The 19,517-nt window shown below is 39.6% G+C and overlaps 1 protein-coding gene across 1 annotated transcript; it reads left to right on the top strand.

Annotated features, from left to right (window-relative positions):
• Nucleotides 1-213: 213 nt before the first annotated feature.
• MFSD6 (major facilitator superfamily domain containing 6) lies at nt 214-18,341 on the top strand. The gene is made up of 6 exons (XM_009479020.2): nt 214-1,757; nt 7,266-7,363; nt 12,987-13,148; nt 13,726-13,824; nt 15,963-16,243; nt 18,156-18,341. The coding sequence occupies exons 1-6, from the start codon at nt 214-216 to the stop codon at nt 18,339-18,341; spliced, it is 2,370 nt and encodes a 789-aa protein (XP_009477295.1).
• The last annotated feature ends 1,176 nt before the right edge of the window (nt 18,342-19,517 follow it).

The raw sequence follows: 19,517 nt of genomic DNA, 5'->3' as shown, positions 1-19,517 counted from the left end.
TACCGGTAGTCTAGACAAATGGCCTTCCCCTCCCTGATATTGGATTTATTGCTCAGGAGTGTCACTTATAAAAAAGAAGCTGCCTTTGTCCTTGCTGACTGGCATTGCAGGTCTGTTCCCATGTGGTACCTTAACCATGTTGTGTTTTATCTGTTCACAGGGTAGATGTAGGTCCTTGAGAGCACGCTAGATATTGGAGGCTTGTGGTAAACCATGGCCGCTGATGATAAGGTTGCCATTCTAACCGATGATGAAGAAGACCAGAAGAGAAAGTATGTGCTTGCTGATCCTTTCAATGGCATTTCCAAGGATCAAGACTTGCCATCCCAGAGCGAATCCCCTTCGATGGAGACAACCACTGTCCCAGATGAAGAGCTAGACTGGTTAGAGAAGCACTGCGTCAAAATAAACAATGATCTTCTGATCTCAAAGGTCTTTTATTTTTTCTTCTATTCTGCATACGGCTCTCTCTACCCCTTGCTGCCTGTGTATTACAAGCAGCTGGGTATGTCACCCAGTCAGAGCGGACTTCTGGTGGGCATCAGGTACTTTATTGAGTTTTGCAGTGCTCCCTTCTGGGGAGTGGTGGCAGATCGCTTCAAGAAAGGGAAGATTGTCCTCCTCTTTTCGCTTTTATGCTGGGTTTTATTTAACCTGGGGATTGGATTTGTTAGACCAGCCACCTTAAGATGCGTACCAAAGGGCCTTCCCCCACCACATCCCACCAATGCAAGCAGCCTTTTAACAACCGTTTCGCAAAACGCCTCGATGTCTTTTCCGCTAGCCACAGTGGGTACTGCATCACCAAAAGTTCGTGGGAAGAGAGACCTGCTCACTTCCAGTCCAGTCACTTTGGAAACAACAGGGACAGCCAATTCCGAAATAATGTTCCTGTTACCTACGCAGAGCAATGATGTGGAGTTTGTCTTGGAAAACAGTACCCATTTGATTGTGAAAAACACCACCACTAGCCCGGTCTCACCAGGGAACGCAACTCTGAGTAGCACCCCAGCTGCCATCACCACAAAGCCGATGCCTTCTGACCAAGCTGTGCTCGTTTATGATCAACAAGAAGTAGAAGCCATCTTTCTACTCATTCTGCTGGTCGTCATAATAGGAGAATTTTTCAGTGCTTCCTCTGTTACTATTGTGGACACTGTAACACTGCAGTACCTTGGCAAACACAGGGACCGGTATGGATTGCAGCGTATGTGGGGGTCTCTGGGCTGGGGGCTGGCCATGCTCTCCGTGGGAATTGGCATTGACTATACCCGTACAGAGGTTAGCATTGAAGGTCAAGGATGTAAAGCTCCTGAGTACAAGAACTATAGGATAGTTTTCATCGTTTTTGGTGTTCTGATGACAATGGCGTTAATTGTGGCCACCCAGTTTCGATTTCGTTACGCGCACTTCAAGCAAGAGGAGAATAAGAGAAAAGAGGTAGAAATCTCACAGGTGGACAGAAGTGCCTCAAACGAATCCTCTGATAACACTCCTACCAGTATGAGCCAGTCACAGTCTTTCAGTTTTTGGGACCTAATAAAACTGCTGTGTAGTATCCAGTACGGCTCAGTGCTCTTCGTGGCATGGTTCATGGGGTTTGGATATGGCTTTGTGTTCACCTTTCTTTACTGGCACTTGGAAGACCTGAATGGCACCACCACTCTCTTTGGAGTTTGTTCTGTGCTCAGTCACGTGTCTGAGCTGACTGCCTACTTCTTCAGCCACAAATTGATTGAATTGGTTGGTCATATCAGGTAAGATGTTAGCAATCATTAAAGAGCTATACAAAAAATGTTGAATTTCAGGCCTAGCCTTGTCTTACAAAGTAAAATTCAAGTTGGGTTGGTTTTTTTTTTTTTCCTTAAATTCCAAGTCCTGCTCAATTACGTAGCTTGCCTGATGGAGTTTTTTATTATTATTTTAGGAGTTGAAAATGCTCTGAAATGCTTCCTTTGCATTTTAGTTGCGTGTTAGCATGTGCATTATGCCTGGCACCATAACCTTTTGCAGACAGTTGCAGAAGACATCCTAGTTCAGTGATGCAAAGCTCTGTTAGAGATCTTTGCAAATCGCAACCCACTCAAGGATTGTCTGTTTTGACATATAAATACCACTAATTTTACATTTTTTTTCCCTGATGAGTAGCAGCGTTCTGGAAACCTGCTTTAGCCTGCTTCTCCTTGCAGGGCAGTTCTTTGTCCCCACAGTAGGCTGGAAAGGTGTCACTTGCATGCTGAAGAGGGGAGGAGGATGAGATGAAGAAGCGAGGTGAGCACCTCCAGTGCACATGCCCTCATAATCAGACTCTGGGTGTTGGCAGAATGAGGTTGCAGCCTGGTAGCGTTGCTTACCAGTTCAGTTTCTTGCTCTCTTCCTTTAGTTGCAACGGCGTGTGTTAGCTACTGAAGTGAGATGGCTGTGCAGGGCTTCTCCCGTAGTTTTTGCCTTGTGTAAGTGAAACTGATTGCTTCTAGCATGTTAGTGAATATTATTTTCCTCTAAGTTCACAGTTGACTTAATTTCTGAATATTCTAAATCCCTTCACTCTTCTCTAAAAACAGCTCGAGAGGAAAGATAGGGGGGAATCTGAGTTAATAAGTCATAAAGGGTTTTTTTATATTTACTTAGGTACTCTGTGCAACTGAGCACAGAGCTCTGTATGCTGTTAGCATCATGTCTTTTCCAAATGCCCTGTTTAAAATCGTACACTCATTGAGATGTAAGTATTTTTTAAGCTGTCTGCACTGTTCTTTTTGTGCATTCTGTTCTGTGGCTTTGCTCTTTGTTTGGTGGTTCGGTTTTTTCTTTTTTTGCTTTTATTGGGATGAGTTTTTTGATTCACTTGACCTCTACTAAAAATGTTTGAGATGTTCAGCATGGTAATTTGAGAGATTACTTAAAAGATGGGGTTTTGCCTTCCTTTAAACTGAGGAGGATCTCTTTACTTTGAGTCAGTCTTTTAATCCCTGAATTTGACAATAATTAGTATGAGAAAATATGACGCCTTGCATGCAAAGACTGGAGGAAGGATATGGTGATGGAGGAGTGGTGAGAACAGATCACAATCTTGATAGCTAAAGATAGCTTGGGTATGCTCTTTCAATGTATATTGTTATAGTACAAAATTCAGGCTTAGACTTCAAATGGAGAAAGAACAAAAACCGAAAGAATGGTAGGCTTGTAAATAAGATGAAATAGAAGGGGATAGGAGCACTGGCCAGTAAAAAGAAAGATGATGTACAGGATTAACTCCTCTTTTTTTTTTTTTTTCTTTGCACTTTTAAGGCTATGAAACCAAGATTGGATCAAGATTAAGTTGTTAAAACACTAGCTCCTATTTGCAATGAAACAACATTCTTTATACCCACACCTGGGAAATGCATATTAGTCATATTTTAATGTTACCTAATGCTTACTTCTATTTAGTCATCACAGTTTATGAGATGTCTCCTTCTGGTTGCCTTTCTTCTTGTACTTTTTGAACTTGGTATAATGCATGGCTTGCTCAAGGGGAGGCAAACTTTTTTTAAAAAAAAGACTATATAGGCGTTCATAGCTCATATTCTTTGATAGTTCTGTATAGGTCTGTTGCCTTATAGTACAGATATTCTTGCTCCCATTAATAAGAACCAATAGCCTCCAATTATATATCCTTCTTGGAACCACCTTAGGCAAGAAGCTTTTGGGATCAGTATTCTCTCTCTCTCTGAGAAAATTCCTTATTTACTCTTTGGGCATAAAAGCAGTTATATGTTTATGGGAATTCTGGTGTAAGGTCTTGTATGAAATAAGATAGAAGTACCTCTTAATCCACAGCTAGCTGTGAATATTTCACAGGGTATTTCACAGTTAGAGAGAAGGTGGCTTGACATCTCATTTTGGTAAGATGACTTCAGTGCTGAGCTTGTCTCACCTTCCATTAACTTCTGTCACTAATGTGTTTTAAGACAATTTTTAAAAAAGGGTATTTGCACTCTTTCTTCTGTGTTGTTACACTCCTAGATGTAGACCGTCTTTCTGCAGTATTTCTTTGAACAGAATCATTCGATCTTTCCTAATTCTTTGAAGACAAGCATGAGTACCAAAATTGCATGCACTGTCATGGTAGCAGGAAAAAATGCTACTGACTGTCCTTTGTAGAACTATGAGAAAACAGGCTTTACACCCTTGTCAGATAGAAGCTCAGTTTTCCTTTTCTAGCCTTGTAAAGCTTTGTGTTTATACCATTGTATGTGTTGGCATGTAAGATCCTTACAACATTTTGAAACCTATTCTGTTTTCCAAGTTTTTTTTTAACTAATACTCAAATTATTGTCCAAGCATTTTAAGCATGACCATACTAAACATGTACTGATTAAAATGCCCGATTTCTGACTTCATTAGCTTTACTGTTCATACACAGGTGCACTGCATGTGTGCATATGTTATACATGTTTCTGGTGTTTGTAACATGGTGTATTAGCAGGTGACTAGATGAATCTGGAGTAACGACAAGTGATCGCTTCAGCTAGAAAGCTGTTCTATGATTGTATAGGTTTGTGAGGGGAGGGAATATTGCAGATGTTAGAAGGGTATTTTTTGCCTTGCCTCCTCCAGCCACCTTCTGAGAGATGACAGAGTAGATTTTCATGTAAAAGCAAACTAAAGAGTTAAAAAGAAGTAAGTCATCAGAAAGTGTGGTGAAAGCCATAAGTTCTTTGCGAGGATATTGCGATGGAAAAGCGTACAAAACTGGCTATCAAATACTTAGACACCATTATTGAATGGTATCCTGTGTAGAAGCACTCATAACTGCCATTGAGTTTAGGAAGATGATGTTAATCTCTGAAAATAACTTCCTACTTGAGGTTAAGCTTGAATATGTTTGTCTGACCATAATTCCAGCATGTGAGTTTTTATAGGAAGCAGAGACTGGTAGTCATGGCTGTAAACAGCTTAGTCTCCTTAACATAAATACAGATTCAGTGCTTTAAATGTTTAACCTGTAAATTGAATCTGGTGTCTCTGTGGATATTGCATATACGGTTCATAAGGAACATGTTTACATTATTCATTTAGGTCTGATAAAGAGCCTAAGTGATTATTATAAATACATTTTTAAAAAACTCTGTAAATACACAAAAGTTCTTGTGTGACGTACCCCTCCAGAAGCGTAATTATAGAAATCTTCATAAACTGTAATTTACCTAAAACTCTGTACATAGTCCAACAAATTAAAAGGTAGAACCGGACTAAATTGCTGCTCTTAAACTCTGAATCCAAGTCTTCCCGCAAGTGTAATATGGTGGAGAAGCACAGGTAACCGAGTGTGTTAGTCATGATGGAAAAACTGTGAAGCAGGAGGCCTCTTCATGTCTCTGGTCTGGCTGTGATAGGGGACAGCTGAGATGGGAAGAAAGTTCTTGGTGCAAAGCTTTTGCTAGACAAAAGTGAAATTAAGCTGGCAAGAACTGGTCCTAACCAGAGCTGGGCACATCTGTACTGCTGATGAGGAAAAAGAGGTTTTTCCATTTGTGGAGGTGGGGTGATTCCTTTGTATCCCCAAGAGTGTGCATCGCCCTGGGCCTTACTAGTAGGGGAATGAAGAAAGGAGCCTGCAGACCTTTTATGTTTGCTTACCTTTTGCGGCAAATGTGTCCTAATATACTTCAGAAATGTGATTGTACGTAAGAATTACATTAAGTTGTGGCTATGAAAGGAACTAAGTTACTTGTTTGGAACAGACGGCATTAATTACAGGGGGAGATGAAATTTATGATGCATGGCGCAAAGAACAAGTTTGTTGTCTTTATTGTATAATACCGAATTTTTTTGTGGCTTCCCATGTGTTCTTCAATGAATGCTTGGGCGTGTGTTGCCTAAAGGCTGCTTAAACCAGCTATTCATGGACCTTACATGTATCTGGAAGCAACACAGCTTGGTCTGATGTGTGATTTGGGGATGGGGTGGAACTTCCTGCAAGCTTACCCAACTTGCTGAAAGTAAAATATATTGTCTTCTGTAAATCCATGTTGTTGTGAAATGCACAGACTTGGCTTTATAATTTTGAATGTTTTTTGATATCACTGACATGATGAAAACTATGGTACTGGTATTTTAGCTGTCAACATGTGTATTTGGAGACCTCATATGTTAACAAGATGCTGCATTTTTATGATTGCATTTCACTCCAGATTTTTCAGTGGCTATGTACCGTTTAATTAAATCTTGATGTACTTTTGTATAGTAACTAAGTAAAAAAGCAGCACAAAGAATAACGAGCCCTTTCACAGTGTCTGTGCTTACACCTTAATTATCAATTGCATCTATTTCACTTGTGCCAAACCAGGGGTCAACCAAGAAACCATGTTTGGGCAATAAATAATCCTTGTCCCTGAAAAAAATCTTTAAAGGTTGCAATAGCATCTTTTCTCAAGCTAAAAACATGTTTTGAATTAAGTCTTTGTTTCCTAAGATCCATCTAAAAATAACAGAAAGATAGCTGCATGAATAAGCACTCCGGAGGTAAGCTAAGCTAAATCTGAAAACTGGAAGGGAAAAGTCATCACATTTAACGTACAATGGGAAATGCACTGCACAAATAGTCTTTGTGCTTCATTGTTTAAAAACTGTTGTAAGAGCCTTTTTTTCTCTTCCTTCTGAGATGCAGCATCTGCTGCTTTTCAACAGGATGGTTAAGTTTTATCCTGAGGCATGTTGTTATAAACCATATTGCTTCTGTGGGATGTGTTTTTAGAGTAGTTCTGAGCAGTTTGCAGATATTGGGACCATAAACTTATATTAATTGGGGTAAAATTAATTCATCTAATACAAACCTGCACTAGGCTTACATTAAAATGGAAGAACGAATCTCTGAATGATTAGAAAATAAGATTGTTTGAAAGGGATGTTGAATGTACTTCGAAATGGTCTCTCTGAAGCACAATCCTGCGTAGAGCGTGGCACCCAACTACAGAGCTTAGTTAAAAGCTCAGTGGATCTGCTGTCCCTTTGATTTCCCCTCCCCCCCGCCCCCCCATTAGGATTTTGAAGAGAGTCTTAACTTTAGCCTTGGTTTGAATATGTGTTTGGAGTGGGCAAGAGGAGAGTTTATGCTTGGGTACAGGACTTAAAGAATGTATTTTGTGTTGAGCAAATGCTTTAGACTAGCAAACTGTTTGTACATGTGCAAATGATTTCTGAAGCAGTAAGGTACATTACAACATACCAAAAAAGGAAAGCGCAAACTCTCCTGACTTCACACTTTTCCTTACATCCTTTAGAGTCCTTTATATTGGTCTTGCCTGTAATACTGCTCGATACATTTACATCTCGTATCTGGAAAACGCCTGGACTGTTCTTCCGATGGAAGTACTTCAAGGTAAGACAGTGCAGTAATGCCCTTCTAGTATAAGATCAGGTGCTTACATTTACCTTGTTTTCAAGTGAACTGTGATTAAGTAAAAATCTGGTATTTCACTATTTTTTTGACCACAAATACCCCAGAATACCCAGGTTCAAAAACCACTGCTGTTCATCTTGGGAAATATTTGACGTCAAAAGGGCGGGTTTGCATTTGATTGTGCACAGTTCTCTGTTTATTCAAACAGAACTGTGTGAGACCAACACACCCTTTAACTAAACAAAGAGACAGAAGCACAAGCTGGGTACACCCCTACTGCAAATCCTGTTTGGTGGTAAATGTGAGCTTCATTAAATGCAAAAGGTTGTGGTTCTTGAAAGGATGCTGGGGAAAACAAAACAAAGAACATGGTCTGGGTCATTCTGTCTCTGTTAAAATATTTTGTAGTTTTTCCAGTGGTATTTTTCAATCAATACTTTAGACTGTAGAATTTTCTTTTTTTAATAGCTAGAGAGGCATTTCCTTCAATAGCTTTGTCTGTGCTAACAGAGCTTCTTTAAGATACTTGCCCTTTAATTTAATTAGAAGGACAGAGGTGTGGTCTATAAAAAGTAATTTGAGCCCTGTTTTCAAGTTGTGTTGTCAAAGAATTTTACGACATTTTTTCCATGTCTTTGTAGTGGGTACCACTTCTCAAAACCAGGAAAAATCGAAACTGTTTTACTTTCTGTTTCTTCAGTATTTGAAGAATACTGAAGTATTTGGGTTTCCAGGCTTGAAAGAGAACGGTTAATTTAAATACAGAAAATGTTTTCCCTGCCTTTAACAATAATTGTACCATCTTTGTTAAAGCCAGTATTTTGGCTTTATACAATACTATTTAGAAAATTTTCCACAGATTATACTTTGAAGTTTTATTCTTCTATGTCCAGCATAATTTGAATTTGCATTAACTTTTTCTACTATATTTACAGAAATCTTTGTAAAGTAGATTTTAACTTGAGTTATAAAATGCCATTGGAGAGCACTGTGTAGAGCTCTGCATATACGTAGAAAGAAATCTGTGTCCTGGCTCCTTCCCTCCCTGCTGACAAAACCAGTTTATTGTATTAAAACTGCCACAACAGCAAGCTTCTCAATTTTGTTATTAAAAAACCCCGAGCCACAACTGTTGAATTGGTGCTTCATCGTTCAGACCAAGTGTTAAAATATGAAAATGTTGCAGAGAACCTGAAGAATGCATATGTGTTATACTCTTGCCTGCTTGAACATCTAGGGGGAACAAATGATGAATACAAAGCTTTGGATATTACCTTCTAGGTAATCCTGTTTCAAAGACACCTCGACTCAAAACATAGGAAAAAAACTTGTGTCTCAACAATACAGCCAGAAGTTTGTGCCCAGAAGCATCCTATAGTCATGGCTGAGAAAGAAGTTTCTTTTACTTTGAATCTTGTTTTTATTCTACAGAAATTTCAATATGAAGTTTCTTCTACTTTGAATCTTGTTTTTATTCTGCTGAAATTTCAGTATGAATTGCTTAGCATGTAGGTTAGCTTTTACAGCAACGCTGTGAGGGAGCTGATTTGGTGAGGGTTTTTGTGTGGTGTGATCTTGAGTAATGGAGATTTGAAGGTCATTAGGTTTTTTCTTTACAATACTATGTTCTCATAAATTTATCTGCCAGACTTTCTCTATATCTAGCCACTGTTGAATCATGTACACGTGGGTTATTCTTGTTATTTGCAGTTATTTATAGTTAGCAAATGAGAAAGTTAAAAACAAAACAAACACAAACACACCCCTGCCCCCGAAAGCCTCGTCGTGTTCTATGTGCACTTTTCAGCCTGCATCTAACATGGTTTATCAGTGTCCATGAAGTCCATCAGTACCCTGTGCGTGTGTCTAATTACTGCCACTATATTTGTTACATTCCAGTAATCTCATTCAGTGTTGCTGAATGGGAGATCAAGTTTATCTTTGTAGAAGTACTGTTGACTTTCCCCCCCGCTTTATTCTTTTCCCCTCCTCGCTCTTCCCAGTTTTAATCTCTTCTTGATGCACTATTTCTTTTGCAGCAGTTACCAAATCCTGGTTCTTTGAGCTCTGCTTTCTTTCCTATGCACCCACTGAATCTGCCGGTAGGGATAAGAGGTGACACCTTAATGAAATTTGGTGAGGTGGAAGCTTTTGCTTTTGTTAAGTGAGTTTGTTGACAGAAGGAGGTAAGAGTTGTGGTTGCTTTGCGTATGTAAGGTTAGGGGTATTTAAAAAGAAAAAAAAAGAGTAGATTGTGCAGAACATGTGGGTATCGTGGACCACGTGCTGCATCATGTTGATAGGTCTTCTAAATCCCTTGGTGGAGTCCTTGTTATAATTGTACATAACTCTTTTTGCAGGAAGCTGTCAAATTCTATGTAAATTCCAGTTCCGTCAGCTGGAGGGGTATTAAGGTTGACAACAGTTTCAGCTGGCTTATGTAAAAAATTTATTTTTCTTTTTAATATGTTTCTGCAATACAAGAAGGATTTATCCCCATGTGCTGTGCTGAAGGGCGTGGGGAGATTTCTGGAGGATGACTCTGCAAACCGCGTCTATTGATTGCAAACTGCGTCTATTGATTGTAGTAAGAACCATTCTGTGTTTCAGTTGCTGTCTGTAACTGGGATGGGGAGGACTCTTTAAGTACATTGCATTCTCAAAGGAGTAAATGAGGAGATATAAACTCATTTCTTAATGTAGCGTTTTGAATCTGTATGCTGTATTGACTTGCAATGTATGAAAATAAGAGCTTAGGCTGAATCTTTAATAACTGAAACTTTCAAGACATCCTTGTAGGCAAATGCGTATAGTGTATATATGTGTCATCAGTCTGCGAACACGCAAGCAGTCTTGTTCATTTTGCACTTAATAGACTAAGTTTTGATATGCTAGTTAGCTGCAACTTACTGTTCCAAAGCAATGGTCCAAATTCTCTGGTAACAGCTATGCTGGCTCACCAATTTTGGTAACAGGAATTTTCTGAATTACAAAACTGTATTGATAACCTGAAAATTAGCTGGTTTCACTTGGCAGTTATCCCACAAACTCCAAAACAAGTACGGTTCTAAGAAGTGACTCCTACTGATGCCTCAGCAACACAGTTACATCTGGAGAGCAAAAAGCTTGGGTCTTTAACTGGCAATGATTGGGATATATCCCTCTTGAAGTAAATTTGGCTCCCCAAATCTTCAGCTCTTGGTTTATGTGTAAATTATCCTAAGTTTGCTAAACATTGTTATTCTAAGCATAACACTAGGGTTGTTACACTTGTTGGAACTATAGTGCAGATGGTAAAATGGTGGTTAGTGGTTTTAGCAAATAATGTCACTATATATATATATAGTGACCAACTTCTTAAAAGAATTGTGGTTAGCAGTAATCCAGACCAGACTTCTTATAAAAGGTGTTGTCAAACCTGTTCCAAATAGTCACTGTTGTATAAATAATTATAATTAAAAACACATTAGTAACGTACACATACCTTTTTTTAAAAAAAAAAAAAAAAAAAAAAAGCCTGTGCCTTTAAAGTAAGCTGGTTTAGAGGTACGGATTTGTTTTCAGAGGAACTGGGAACATTATGTTCTATCTGGATTGCCCAGTAAAGGTGAAAACATCCAAGAACCTGTTGGTTAAGTTATGGCCTTTTGTTTTCAGACAAATACAGTGGTATTGTGCTTCACGGTTCAAATAATTTCTGATGTGTTTTTGATTTGCCTGGCTTTAAAACTTGACATGCTCTGTAACAGCTGATAAAACTGAATGTTTTACATTTATTTATATCCTTTCTAAAACAAAAAACATTATAGTAGAGTAGCTTTGCTTTGTTATTGGGACAGTTGTTGGTTATGTTTAATGCATACATGGGTCTGCATTAAAAAAAGTAAATATTCAGTGAGTTTTAAAACTCTTGAGCTTTTGTATGGAAAAACCTGTGAGTTTTAAAGCCTTAAACTATAAAAGGTAAGGTAAAATACACTCATCCAAATGTAAGCCTTTTATTTTTCAATCAGGTAATGTATTATTACCAAACCCAGCTCTGCAGTATATGAAAGTGGCCTTTACAAACCCAAAGCCTGAGAAATTTTTATTTAGATTTGGAATGAAAATGACCTGTACAGCCTCATGGACATCTAACATGTCTATATCTGAACTGTGTCAATTCCATACAGTGCTATTTAATCATTTTACAGCTAAGCAAAATCCAAGTTATTCTGTGAGTGTGTTGCAAAATCATGTGTTTTCTTCCTCTTATGAGTCTTCAGCCTAAATGCCTAAGTAATTATTGAGTGTCCAGCTGTTCATTAATAAGTCAAGCGTAGAGGACGGAAACATGTTGACTGAATCATCAGTTGTGCCAACGTCTTTTTAAAACCGAGGCAGTAGATCTTAGGCATCGGTAAGCTGTGATGACTATTTTTAATACCACTCAAATAAGAAAAAAATATTCCCACTCAGTCTGAGGGTGGCAAAATAGTTCAGGCTTATTTAATGTGTGATGAGCTACAAAACTGTTTTGTTTTTTCCAGCTTCTCCACAACCCTGCCTTTTCCTGTCCTGTTCTTCCCCACTCCACAAAAAACTCGCCAAGCAGGTGCTCAAAGACAGTGCTCCACCTGCAGCCTGTTTCGGCGTGCTGGTGGGCATTCGCTGTCCTTGCCCTTAGCCGTCCTCCTTCTGTGGCAGGAAAAACTGCTCATAACCCTGAACCTACAAGGCATGTGCTGGGAAGAGACTTCCAAAATCTCTGCTGGGGAGCTGGGGCTGTGTCTTGGGTGCGTGGCCGCTGTTTGTGGCGGTGAGGATCCCTGCTGCGCTCGGTCCCCGGGGCGGGCGTGGGGGAAATGCGAGGCGGCGGCAGCACCTACGCAGGACGCGGTCTTAGCGGGAGGAAGGGCATGCTGACTCTCCCTCTACACAGCGGGCGTGAAAATCGGCACCTTTTGGCCTGCCCTGAGGAGCTTGCCTGCTTTTCCCGTCCAGACCGTTCAGTGCTAAACGCACAGCGCGTTGGTGTTGGGTTCAGTAAGAGTTTGTTTGGGGGCTGGTTTTGGGGGGAGTGAGAAGGGCAGGAGGGGATTAATGACATTAATGGGACATAAAGGGATTAATGCCTCTGAAATGACATGGATATCTCTGACATTGTTTGGCTTCTGTGACCTTTGCATTGCCTTCATTGTGGCAGCAAGGAGACTGCTGAGAGGCATCAATGCTTTAATTGCCTGCAGCTTATGAAATCGGGACCGTATTTCAAAGGCCTCGGGTCACTCTCGAAGGGATGAGGAATCTGGCAGAGAGACTTTTAAGGTGCTTTATTTAGTCTTCCTAGGGAGTGCATCTCAAGAAGAGAAGTGAGGTCATCTTAGAGGGAGAAAGAGCTATTGACAGACTCTGCAGAAGAAGGAGCCGTCATGTCTCCCTGTGGCTTGGTTGCCAGTATCACATTACCAAAAGCTGATTTGTACTTCACAGGCATTTGTCAGTGAAAGGATTTTGCTGTTTTTCTCCAACGCATGCTCCAACTGAAAAAAAGCACAGTTGCTCTGATGCTGTATTAGTACACTCGTGACCCTGTACTCTTCACAATGTTTCATCTCTCTAGGCGTCACACATGCGGCTATATGGGCGGCGTGTATTTCGTACCTTAGCGCGGCAGTGCCTCCGGAGCTGAGAACATCAGCCCAGGGAATCCTGCAAGGTCTCCACTTGGGTCTGGGCAGAGGATGCGGGGCTATGGTTGGAGGGGTTTTGGTCAATTACTTCGGTAAGCAAAAATTGTACTGAAGAATTTTATTTTATTTATTGAAGTTCTGCTTCTACTGAACTACCAGCTTTAAACTTATTTATGCCTAAGGTATTGTTACGTTTTAAAGAGTAACACACTTTGTATAAATCATGGGATCGTAGAACTGCTCAGGCTGGGAGGGACCTCAGGAGATCTCCAGTCCAGGCCCTCGATCAGAGCAAGGTTAGCACTGAATTCAGGCCACGTTGCTTACAGCTTCATCCTATCAGTGTTGTAGACTGATTAAATATTTTATGCCTAGATATTTTTAGTATTGTGTGAGCAAATCTCCAACCTGATCCTTAAGTAAGATGAATGAATCCTTTGTGAGAGAATAGATTGATACTATGCAGCCTCTCAATGAACAAATGAGAAACTAATTACTTGGTTAAAAATCCTTTGTGAAGCCTGTAGAAGTGTTGGGGGAGGAAAATGTAATAAAACAAGCTAATAAGAGCCTACATGGGATAATACATACTGAAGGAGTGCATAATGCTGACTCATCTTATTTTATTAAGTAAGGAGATTCTCAATTTAAAAAAAAATCTCATTACAGGTCCTGCTGCCACATTCAGAGGAATAGGGATGGCTTGTTTAGTGATTCTTCTTCTGTTTGCACTGATTCAGTGGCTGTTGGTTCCTGATGAAGAAGAAGGTAAATATTCACGTCACTGAGGCACTACAAAATTAGAGCTAGTGAAAAAAGGTATCTCTGAAGCTGTTCCCTGCAGCTGTAATTTTGTATGTTTGGTGTCGTTACTCAGATTCTGACAAAACAGTTTGTTCTCAAGTGAGAAGTTTTTTCTTGAGCAATGATAGAAATTGAAGTGGTGTGCTGCTGCTGTAAGAAGGGCAGCATTGAGCTCTTGGAGGTCGACAGGAGGAAAGCGTAAAGTATTTTACTACCTGTATGTCCTCTCAGTTCTGGGAATCCCTCAGGTTAGTCTTAGCAGCTGTAGTGAGTCATTTCAGTTGCATCAGTTCTTTAAGGTCACCTTGACCACTGCATGCTCTCATACTGTACGAGTCCAAGCCACCTCTGCCAGAAATTGTAGACATGGCTTCAGAGGACAGAAACTTTTATAACTGCCTCAGTTATGTTCTGGCACTCGAGAAACCTCCCCTCAGGTGGAACTTGAACTTTTTCATCTCTGCCTTTATTAATACAAAGGCTAACCAGAAACTAAATGAAATACTTAGTGCCAAGTTAAGGATTTAGCATAAATCTAATTCGTACAAAGACAATAAAACTGTGGCAAGTTCTGAGAAGTCATGAATGTTTTGATCTGCTTTTTACCCGAATGTTATGTTCCAATATGAGCTTTGAGTATGAAATCAAAGTTGGTTTTCTTTAGCTGGAATATTAAATACGATTGTCCTTGACTAGTTATCAAGTTGCCTGTTCTGAAGTGTTCAAATATTTATTTTGCTAGAATTTTCTTCACCTCTGTTCAAACAATAATGGCAAAAAGCGGAAAGGTGAAAAGGATATTTGCTGTTTCAGTTTCCCATCAACTTTCAGTTAATTACATGTGAACCTGCAAAAGAATAGTTTGTTCTTAGTGGCCTTATTCTATTTAGTTTGTTTCAGTCTTTGGTTTTCATTTAATACACGCTATCCATCTTAAGAGTGTGTATCATAATTTTAAGCGTGGCAGTAATTTAGCTTGCTTTCAACAAGACCAGTTGGATGAGTAACACTAAGCATGTGGTCAAGTATGTGCAGGATTAGTCTCTTCATTTCTTTACTACTAGAGACCATCCAGCCATTGCTTAAAATATGCAGTACTATCTAAGATTCTGTAAACAAAATATGATTTTATAATTTTGAAAAGATATTTTTAATCAGTAAAATATTTCTACTCAGAAAAAACAGTTTCTCAAAACTTACAGAATGTGTTATTTACAGACTCAGAGAACATACAGCTGTTACTTAAAATACCCAACAGTTTCTAACAGTCTCTTTAATTACTTTTTGTATGTAAGTACTCTGGCTCTTCAAGATTGTAAGACACATTGTGTTGGGTCATGACAGTCATTTTATGGGTGACATTTCAAGACAGTTGTGAAAACTATTCCAGATTATCAGAAGACCTTAGATGTAAAGATCAGTTGGTAGGATTTCTTCTTTTACCTGAAACTCTGCGACAGATATTTTGTCTCCTCCAGTGTGCCACTAGCCTTGTTCTTTTCTCACTAACTGCATCTCAGTAACTATGGAGGGATGGTTTGTTTCTTAAATCAAAAAGTGGTGAAGAAGTAGAACGAATTCTTTAAGTCAAATCGGTAGGTTTAGAAACTTGAAGATCAGAAACGGCTCTTCTGATGATGTAGGCCATGGGAAGCCAGTGTTTAATTATGAGTTGTAAGAGGCAGGCTTTATGCAGAGAAATAAGTTTGCTACAGGTCTAAAAGACTTGTTTTCAATTTGCATGTAACATGAAAATGACTTAAAATTCCATGTAACATGAAAATACGTATTTCTAATAGCTGGAAACAAATGGACCGCTTCACACTCATTAGCCCCTCCTGTTTATGCAGCCATCTAAAATACCTCTCTGCAGTGCAGAACAGCCTTGCTTGTAAGGACAACATCCAAGTCGTGTTTCCCTAACTAGATTGTGGCGTGTCTCTCTCTTGGCTGTTTGTGCCAGTGTTCTGCTTTCAGTACAGTGATAACCATATTATGAAAGCAAAAACCACTTAGTGTTCATTGTCTGCTTCACTTTTTTTTTTTTTTTTTTTTTAAAGCTAGTTGGCTTTTGCCAGTGACTATTTTGTTTTAAACTTCAGAAAAGACAATGCTGGCGGAAAGGATCCCAGTGCCTTCCAGTCCTGTTCCCATAGCAACTATTGACCTTGTACCACAGCAGTCGGAAGATGTCATGCCTCGGACTGAGCCCAGGCTCCCTCTAAAGAAAACGAAACACCAAGAGGAGCAAGAGGATGTGAACAAGCCTGCCTGGGGCATCAGCTCTTCTCCTTGGGTCACCTTAGCTTATGCTGTCTACCAGATAAAAGAGATGGTTAAACTATCCAAAACCAATCCAACTCCCGAGAATCAGCCTTTGCAGGTAATCTTCTAATGTACAGAAAGTTCTTATGTATTTGTTGGATGCTTGAAAACCTTTATAGCTGTGTAAATCTGTTAGTACCTGGCAAGTATTCTCTGTCAGCTTGTAATAAATTTGGAGTTGTGAAACAGTAGTTGAAATACCGCATGAAATAAAGTTGTTTTCTCTGTATAGTACAGCAGGAATAACTGTTTTTGCAAGCATTGAAGATAACTTCCTGAAGATGGGAGGAGAGACATAGAAAGACGCTCTGTTTTACAGGCTTGGATATACTTGAATTCCCTCTAAGCTTACATTTGTTTTTGTATTAGTTGGAATCTGCAGGTTATGCATTTTGCAAAATTTACAAGGTGACAGTTGAACATGAAGATGCACAGCTGCTTAGCAGAGTGTAAAATTATTTTTATTTTGTTTTGCTTCCTTGGGTGATGCTGTCAAACATCTACATTGATGCAGAAATAGGTGTTCCAGACAACTACTGATGGGATAGAGAGTCTTCTGTTCATTTTTTGTTGTTGTTGTTGTTTTTTGGGTTTTGGTTTTTTTTCTTTAAAAATCTAGAGTTACACCAGATGAGAGTCATTCTGTGGCTTTAAATGTCTGATTGCTGGTGCTTACTTTACCCCATTTCCCTTCTGTCCGGTCTTCCCCCAAAATACCTTTTAATACCTTTAGCTTCATCAGTGATTGGATGGGCTTGGATCTTGAACTATCATCCAGTGCTTTGGACATGCCTTTCAGAATGGAGCTGAAGCATACTGCTTAAGCAAAAGAGGGAAATGCTGTCAATACGAGTTTTAGAACAGCATGGTTAATGTTAAAACCACTGTGTTTACCTCTTTGGAGGGTGTGGGTGAGGTTCCTTCTTATGCACCCGGTAGGCGTTAACACAGAAATGCTTTTTCCACAACTGCTGTCTTTAGAAATGGGTAATTTGGGATATGAGTGTGAATCAGCAGAGCAGAGTGTGTAGGAATTTCACCTGGTCAGTGATCTCCTGCCTTTCTTATTTGTCTTTATTCTTGAAAATACATTTACAGGCATGTCTGCTTTAGGTTGGTTGCATTTCTCTTTGTTTGAACTTCCCTGAGTCAAAGAATGTGGTTTTTGTAGTGACACTGAAGATATCACTGGGTCTCTGACATCAAAGTAATTTGCCCGGACAATCCGCTCTGTTTCCCATTGGTAAATGTCCCCAGGGTCTTGGTTAGTATAATCTGTTCCTTTTTAAAAAGACAAATCAGAGAAAAGCAGTTGCGCAGAACTTAACACAATGAACATGACAAGAGAGGAATGTTTTGCAGTTGTGTGGTGTCTGAGAGAAACTTGTCCAACACTGCTGGTCACCACCCAGACGCTTCACTGAGAACTGTGAAGAGGCCAAAAAGGCTCTCGTGCGTGTTGGCATCTCTGTGGCACATGATCCCTTAACTATTCTTTCCTTCCTGTAAAAATACAGTGCTGATACAAAAGTAGTTCTTGTTGTCTGAGCAGTATCTTGGGGAGGGAGGGAACCATTGAGGAAAGCTCTATTTAAGGAGCATGAAAAAATTTTATGGAATTGTTTGGTCAAAATAATGATCTTCTCTGAACACTTTGAAGTCAATTGTTTTGTTTTTTTTTTTCCCTTGAAACACAACAAGTTTGTTTTTTGCATGCTTCTTGGGAAAGTGCAGTTAGGAAAAGAGATGGAAGGTAAGCTACCAACTGCTTGCTATTAGTGTCATCTGGATTTAAATGTACTACTTTTGCTTTGCTTCTTTAAGTTTGATTTGTTATGTTGCCGGCATTCAAAATAAGTGCTTTGTGAATTTCCAGAAGTGCCTGAATGCATCTGGGGGTATACCACTGGGGATAGTGTCGTGAGTGTTTATACTTACTTTTTGCATGCAATCCTTTCCCCTCTTTTTAGAAAATCAATGAGAATTGCAGTGCTTCATCAGCCAGCTCAGCAAGACAACCCCAAAATCCGACAGATTCTGGGCAGTCCAGAAATCGTTCAGCACCAACAACACCTACAGCAACATCAGATTCCCAAGTAGATGGCGACCGCGTTGTGTCGGATCATGATGCTCAGCCTGCTGCTGCAGGGCCCTGAGATGCGCTCATCTTACCAAATCCAGTGCATGGAATTCTGCTTCTCACCTGGGAAATGCTGGAGTAGGAGCTCAAAAGTAGGACTTCCTTCATCTTAACGATCATAATGTGATGCAGTGCAAGCTTTTAACTATATAAAGAATATTCATATGACTACACAGAGCAACATGAGCAGGGAAGCCAAAAGTTCAGAATTCTTGAGGGAAGTGATGTGGCTGGATCTAACGGTAGGAAGAATTCTTGGCTGCTTTGCTAAAGCTGAGTCAAGTGCTATGAGATTTCTTTGCAATCTGTAGAAGGGAGTTCAGTCCTCACTTGTTGAGGCACAGAGTGTCTGACTTGATTGGATAATTTTCTTCTTTGAATTTGTTCCCAAGACAAAATGAAAAGACTTTTTAGGAGAGAAACTGAGTTTCCCTGCATAGTCTTTTAGAAAATACCAGATCCAATAAATAGAGGAACAGCATGAAACTCTCTGTAAAGATTTCTCAGAAACAGAGTAGCTTTAGCAAGCGTATCTTCATATTATGGTGATGGATTAAGTAACACACACGCATATTCAAAGAATATGTTTTTGAAGCTAATGTTTTCTTGTTTGAGATAAAGGTTTAGTTCTGCAAAGCAAAGATTTCAAACTGGCGTTTTAGTGAAAAAAAGCTGGAGGAAGGCTTCTGAAGTTAACCTCTGCGCTTGCAGCCCTTCAGTTGGGTGTAGGTTGTGTGCGTTTGGGTAATTTTAGGTTTGATGTTGTATTGAGAGAAGAATCTTTGATCAAGATTGCACAACCTGAGATTGATCAAGGTTTTCAGTGGACACACTGTCTTTTTGGTTTTTTATTTCATCATCTGTACAATGGTTTATTTAATGCAGTGTAGTTACTGTGGTTATTTATTAAGAAAACAGCTTTAAGTGCCTAGGGAAGGTGGGGGGTAGGGAGGAATCACCTAAAAATCTTAATGATTAGGGTTATAGGGGCAAAGTTGTTGATGCAGAAATCAAGTGGAGTGACAGATTCTCAGGAGGAAGCAAACATAACTAAATTGCAGTATGTTTAGGAAATTACATTACCCAATGTCGAGACACTGGAAGACTTTGGATTATGTTTTGTTACGCTTTTCAATGTTAACTGCAGCCAGCTCGCTTGCTGGTGCGTAGTGAAAATTGCTGCTGGAGGGAA

This window comes from Pelecanus crispus, chromosome 5, assembly GCF_030463565.1.
Source record: "Pelecanus crispus isolate bPelCri1 chromosome 5, bPelCri1.pri, whole genome shotgun sequence".
Taxonomy (NCBI): Eukaryota; Metazoa; Chordata; class Aves; order Pelecaniformes; family Pelecanidae; genus Pelecanus; species Pelecanus crispus.
Note: the sequence above shows the minus strand (reverse complement) of the source record. Positions and strands in the feature narration are given on the sequence as shown.

What these genes read in the sequence shown, in the direction of transcription:
- MFSD6 (XM_009479020.2), top strand. Translation starts at nt 214, where the DNA reads ATGGCCGCTGATGATAAGGTTGCCATTCTAACCGATGATGAAGAAGAC. An exon ending in GAATTGGTTGGTCATATCAG is followed by an intron (nt 1,758 to 7,265) that starts GTAAGATGTTAG and finishes TACATCCTTTAG; the next exon opens with AGTCCTTTATATTGGTCTTG. An exon ending in GGTTCCTGATGAAGAAGAAG is followed by an intron (nt 13,825 to 15,962) that starts GTAAATATTCAC and finishes TTTAAACTTCAG; the next exon opens with AAAAGACAATGCTGGCGGAA.